This window comes from Cryptomeria japonica, chromosome 7 (genome assembly GCF_030272615.1).
Source record: "Cryptomeria japonica chromosome 7, Sugi_1.0, whole genome shotgun sequence".
In the NCBI taxonomy this organism is placed as follows: domain Eukaryota; kingdom Viridiplantae; phylum Streptophyta; class Pinopsida; order Cupressales; family Cupressaceae; genus Cryptomeria; species Cryptomeria japonica.
The window spans coordinates 196,735,549-196,741,929 of NC_081411.1; the positions used below are offsets into that span (position 1 = coordinate 196,735,549).

At 34.8% G+C, this 6,381-nt stretch overlaps 1 protein-coding gene across 1 annotated transcript in view; it reads right to left on the reverse strand.

Annotated features, from left to right (window-relative positions):
* LOC131056358 (UPF0481 protein At3g47200-like) overlaps positions 1-6,042 on the reverse strand; it is a 66,384-nt gene extending 60,342 nt beyond the window's left edge. Inside the window, exons 1-2 of the mRNA XM_057990717.2 lie at positions 5,283-6,042; positions 4,417-5,187 (exon numbers count right to left, since the gene is read on the reverse strand). Coding sequence (XP_057846700.2) covers positions 4,417-5,187; positions 5,283-5,841 — 1,330 coding nt within the window. The 5' untranslated portion in view covers positions 5,842-6,042. The remainder of the gene's footprint in view (positions 1-4,416; positions 5,188-5,282) is intronic.
* Between the last annotated feature and the right edge of the window lie 339 nt (positions 6,043-6,381).

A 6,381-nucleotide genomic window follows, 5' to 3' on the forward strand; every position in this document is an offset into this window, starting at 1 on the left:
TTTGCAACCTCAATTTCACATCTTTCATGATCAATTATAATCCACACACCTTGCAAATGATTTTATCTTCTATATATACCATCCAAATCATCTCAAAACTCCAAATGGGCTGGTTATAATAGGGAACAAACAAAAAATTTATGGTGAAAGTGTCCCAATCTAGGAGATAGAGAGGACCTAAAAGAAAAATAAAATATCATTCAAAGTGGCCCCAAATATCAACCATGCTGGTACACATCCTCTAAAGTTACCAATAAGGTAATGTGTAGAAGAAACATAACTAGTCAACCCAAAAAGACATCTTTCAATGAGCTCGCTCATAGTGTATCACCACAAGGCATAGTAGGATCTAAGTAAAACTCATCTCCAACAATAATGTTGGTGTAGACCCATAGAAACATGATACAAGCAAGAGAATAAGCCCAGTCAACTAGATAATCGCAAATTACTTATAAAACCAACTTCAAATGCAATGCAACACCAAATAGATTAACCAACATCATACCACCCACATATAGGAGTTCCTAGAATATCTATCAATACTTCTAGATACATCGTTGATACTATCAATTCAAGATAAGTTGGCAAAACCAAATTAATATAGAGTTCTTCATTACTAGAATGCCAAGATATACACTCATGAGATAAGACATTGACAAACACACTTATGGAATACTTCATCACTTAAAATTTAAACTAATACATTGAAAAAATATTATAAGAATGTCCTCCAAGCCATAACAATAGAAACATCAATGCAAATAAATATAGAGCATTTTTTGAACTAGTTATGACAAGCCATCAAATTGTCAGCATACTATCTTAATTAGTAACATTAGTTGTAACACTAGGGACCAAAAAAGATAGGAGTGCAATGAAAATATAACATAACCATTAAATCACATTTTGCAAGACCATTTCAATAAATTTAGTGGAATATAGAGTGTTCTCCCAGAAAACCTTCAATAGACTTCCTTGAGTTTTCATACATCAACAACTTTTAACAATCAAAATATCCTCGTAATAAAATTTTCTCACTCAAGAGAATCAAAAAGAATGATTCAAAATTTGAGGACTCTCAGAGGCCTCTCTACATGTTTAAGCCCATATGAGACAAAATTGGTGTATAAAATCACATTGTTGGTGATGTGTAGGCGATGGCTTTAGCATTAATAGCCATGTGAAGATGATGTAAGAATACATGTGAAGCATGTACAATTATAGAGAACCATTATTCTTTCCCCAAGTTCTCCAAGTGGTGTTAGAGATATATTTCTAGTTGGAAAGAAAAAGGAAGAGTAAGAAAGGTGGAGTAGTTGCAGAGCTAGTATACATAAGAAGCCTCAGGGTTTCAATTTTTAGTTCTAAGTATTGATATTTTGATGTTGTATGTTGGAATGTTGTCATTGATGTTTTTGAGAAACATGAGCTTAATGCTCTTGGGTAGTTTTGATTAATGAAGATATGTCTCTAACTTCTCGTGCCCTTCTAAAGGCACAACAAATAAATCACTCTGATCTAGCCCCTACATCTGTTGAAGAAGGAGAGAACATGACACTCGATTTTAACAATAATTTTCTTGATGATGCTGTATAGGCTTGGGATGGAAACAAGGATGCCTGGAAATCCTATCTGCAAAAAGTCAAAAGCCCCACATCTGGTTGAAAATCTTCTTGATTGTAGAAGTATGTAAATTATTTTTGTTTGTACAAAATTCCTTTTGTATTTTTTTATATGGGAAGTAGGTTATGCAATTTTTTTTCTTGTTGTATATGCCCTTTGTCCTTGATGTCAAAGGGGGAGACATAAGGAGATAGGTTTTGGGTATCTTTTTTGGGAGACATAAGTAGATACCATTTGCAATTTTTGGTAACACTTTTTTTGCATGTTGCCATTAATGACAAAGGAGGAGAATGTTGGAATGTTGTCAATGATTTTTTTGGGAAACATGGGCTTAATACTCTTGGGCAGTTTTGAGTAAGTCTGAAAAAATGAACTACATTTGCTTAAGCTTATTTTTGGTCTGCACTTCTTTTTAGTTAAGTTTTTTGGCATGCGGCTTTGTCACTGAACTTAAAGATGTTTAAAGCATCTACATTCAAGTTTTCTCATGTTGGCATGAAGTGGTGAAGAAGATATTGGTCCAGAAGACCTATTCGATAATTCTCCTATTTCTTTGGAATAGGATAGTCAACTTAGAAGATCTGCATTTCAATAAGTTATCATATTTTGTTTTACAATTTTGGGACAACACTACGGATTGGTCATAGCATGTAAGATCCAATATACACACTCTTGAATCATGTTTTGGGTGACTCATGTAGATGAATCATATAGCGTGTAAAGTGTAACGGTATGAAGGATATGAAGCCAATATAGATCAAATATGGATTGATATATATGTAAGTTTAATGTTTTGGTGAAAATAAGATAGAGAAGAAGCAATATTAGTGGTATGTGGTTATATGTGAAAATAGAGCTGATGAAATGTGTAGAATCTATGTACTAAACTTAATTGGAATTGTACTCCATGTATGTTTGAGATGCAACTGTAATAGTTCACTTTTGTATGTAATTTTGGGCAGTAAGCCCTCTAGTAGTGAGCCTTAATTGGTTAGTGAGCCCTTCAACAGGGAGCCATGCAGTATGCACTTTTGTAATATTTTGTAACTGATTATAAGATATTGACAGTTAAACCCTTTCCATGGTTTTTCCCTTATGGGTTTCCACGTGAAATATTGGTGTCAAGTGTTATGCATGTTTTTCTCATAGTTTCACTTTTCTTTACTGCACTTAATTATGTTATGTGGATGGTTGTTTAAGAGTTTTAATTTCTTCAGGGAAATATTGATCTTCCTTCCTCGTAGCATTTTGAGTGTTCAACATTGTGATGATCTGGGTTTATCCAAGATTTATAATAAATAACTATAACCTTCATATATTGAATGATGAAAAGTTAAATAAACTATAGCTGTGTGTCTCTTTTTGCATGGTATATAATTATGAATTCTTGTTGTTTAGTTAGTCAATGCAACGACTATAAAGTACTTCAAAACCTTTGTAAGGTAGATCTTTTAGCATGATAAAAAGAATGCATGGCTATACTCATGGATTACTAAATAGACTCACATAATATTTTGCAACTATCTATTTCTATTCTAAATGTATGCATAGAACTTATCTTACTAGTGCATTTTGAAAGGTGTAGTCTTTTGTGGTTTCTTGATTAAGGTATGACCTTTTTTTTAGTTATTGCATATTTTGAGTGAATTGAAAGACTTTGTTGCCCAACTAAATAAAGAAACGCATCTACTATTGGTTCCATCTCTCCATTATGTCAACACACTCACAACATATTAATACAAACATCTTTTTAGTTTTATCCATTCCAGTGTCTTTGATTGCCATGTATGAATGTATGTAACAACATAACGGGTTATCATACAACATATCGTCAAACATTTATATAAAAAATTATATGTTTTCATAAGGTGCTTAATCTTGAGTTCCTCGAATTAACACAAATGCATAAAGTGACAACTAGAATATGGGTGCATTATGTGATGGGTATGGTTAGTATTAGCGTAAGTATTGTGCTTATGTGGTGATATCTATTACAACACCTTCTGGAAACTCCCCTTGGTTTAGCAAAGCCAAAAGTGAAGGTCTTACCCACCTCAACAATTGGTCCTTAGCTACCTAACCAGAATATAGTCTTTATGGATATTCTTCCTAAGGTTGACACCCCTTGCACCTTGAAGACTTTTTAACCTTAGGAATTTGGGACATACATTGTAGATTGCCAATAGGTCCCAATGGTCATTTCCAATTTACTTGTTAATAAAAAACACTTATAAATAGAAATATTTGTCTTGATAATGATCAAATTTTAAGAAAAAAAGGAAAAAATGTGTCTATAACACATCCAAGAGCTGGCATTGGTTAAATATCTAATAATATGTTTCAATATGTAGTTAAAAAGTTGTCAGTATGTAGCTTTATAGAATTTTCACAATGAAAAATTGTGCTTTTTTTAAACCACTTATATCATATTGATCACTTATAGTCTCTAAAATTTAAACCTCTCAATATGATTTACATAAATATGTTTTAAATATCTATGCTATAAGTAGAAAAAATCATCATTCAATAGATAGTGAATTGCTATATTAAATTCGAATTATTTGTATCTGCTAAAAGTTACATATTCAAAACCCCACATAGATAGTAAAATAAACTCAAAATCCAATGAAAACACCGTGACAAAATCAACAGTGATGAGAATCTAAAACCATGAGATACAATTTATTTTTAAATTGAAACAAAGCAATTTTTTTTTGGCTTTATAGAAAATTCTAAAAGGAAGAAACATGGATTTCAAAAGGTACACCTAGGGGTTGCAAGTGAAAAACAAACAGAACACTTGTGCCACTGTCATCAGAAGTAGCAGTACGGCAGCCATGGAACCTGCAACCAGACATGGCTTTGAAAAATAGGCACTTATGAACTCTCTCCAAAGAATCTTATACTTTTTTCTCGTGTACTTATGCAGTCCCCTTCTGACGTCATCAATTACTTTGCAGCCAATAGAAGGGTTAATCCCTTTGGTTAAGGAATTGAAATGTTGTGCCACTTGTTGGTTGCTTCCAAGGAAGTTGTGAATCACCTCTGCCTTCCTTAGAATAGCAACGTCCTCCTCGCCGTCTATCAGCTCATCCATAAATAGGGAAAACTGTGTCGAAGGTCTTGGATCGTACTTCTTTTTTAAACTCACTTCCATGGCAACCATGTTTCTCATGACTGTGTTTGACTCCGGCGTTAGCCTCACTTCTGGTAAGTAAAGCGTTGATGTTTTCTCATCAAATCTTGTAAAGGGAATGGCTGTATAGTTAATTAGCACACCTTTTCTTATATCTTCTGATGTCACTGGGTAGATCTTCACTCCTCTGCGAGTGAGTTCCACTGCTCTTGGAAGCTTTACATTAATTACCTTGCCCTGCTCGCGAAGGTGCGCAATTGCGGAGCTAAAGCGCGAAGACTTCTTCTTACACCAAATTCCCAAAACGGCCTTAACTGATTCAATACAACTCTCAAAACAGATCTGTATGGAATTGCGAGACGAAGCTTCCAGTGGCACCGCTTCACCTTGAATGAAGAAGTTACTATTGCCGACAATGGCGAAATAGACTGCTTCAAGTACCAGTAAAAATTAGAGAGTCTGCCCGCAAACGGCAGTACCCACTCTAATGATTTGTTCAACTTTTGGTTTGCCTGTTCAATACCACCCATCTGGATTTGGAGGATGTTCTGCAAAACCCACAGAGGTATTTGATTTTCAAATAAAAGTATGTCAGCCATAAGATTAGCCAGTGTTGGATTTTGAAGATTGGTATTAAAAACTGGATCATTTATCCAGGAATATGCAGTCACTTCCTGCGCATAATACTGATTTGGATAAGACTTTCCCAAAAAATTAATAAGAAGTTCATAGATAAAGCAAGCATCTCTAGTGACTATCCACGCTAACTCTATGGGATTGAAGTGGGGAATACGTTCACCGTAGAACTCCCTGATCTCCTTGTCCTTGAGCACTATGTTGTTTTCAACAATTGTCTTGATAGAAGCGTGTGGATCCATCCTCTGTGTCTGGATTCTCTTTTGCATCCTTCGAACTGCCTCAGATTTGGATTTCTCCATCTCTTTCAACTCCTCTTTCCCATAATGGAAAGGGCCGATTGAAACAAGATGAGGACTGCAAGAGCTGTCGTTGGACTCTCTCAGGGGCCTTGGCACGCGGAAGACATGAGCCGAGCTTACATTGACTACATCCTCTTCACTCATCTTCAGGTTATAGCCCACATCAATTACAGAACTGCTGCTATTGCTGCCCTGAGGGTTGTTCGATTTGATCTCACTTATTTCTTTACTGGCCTTTTAGATTTATGTACTAAACTTACTTCTACGCTGAACTGCACAACGAGCTACAAATAAATTTGCTTCACAACAAGGGCACCGTTAGATAGATTTATATGCGTCGGTGTCACTAATTAGTAATTATCATCAAAGTTAATGCAATCTAAGATTATGCCCTGAAATCACTTCTGTGGAGTTGTTTTAAAAGCTTTTCAATTTAAAGGGCAAAGATAGTCTTGAAAATATGGTAGGCCAGAAATCCACGGATAAAGAAATTGAAGTTAGAAATGGAAAAAGATGCAAAACGTTACAGTCACGGAATGTATATGCCCTGTACATGAAAGCAATGTTGCCCATCAATAATAGTCTTAAGAATAAATGGTAGGCCACGTTTGTCATCGTATGTTCACAAGAAAAATGATAAAAAGATGTCATGGTTAGCTTTAAATCCCAACATTAAGCAACATA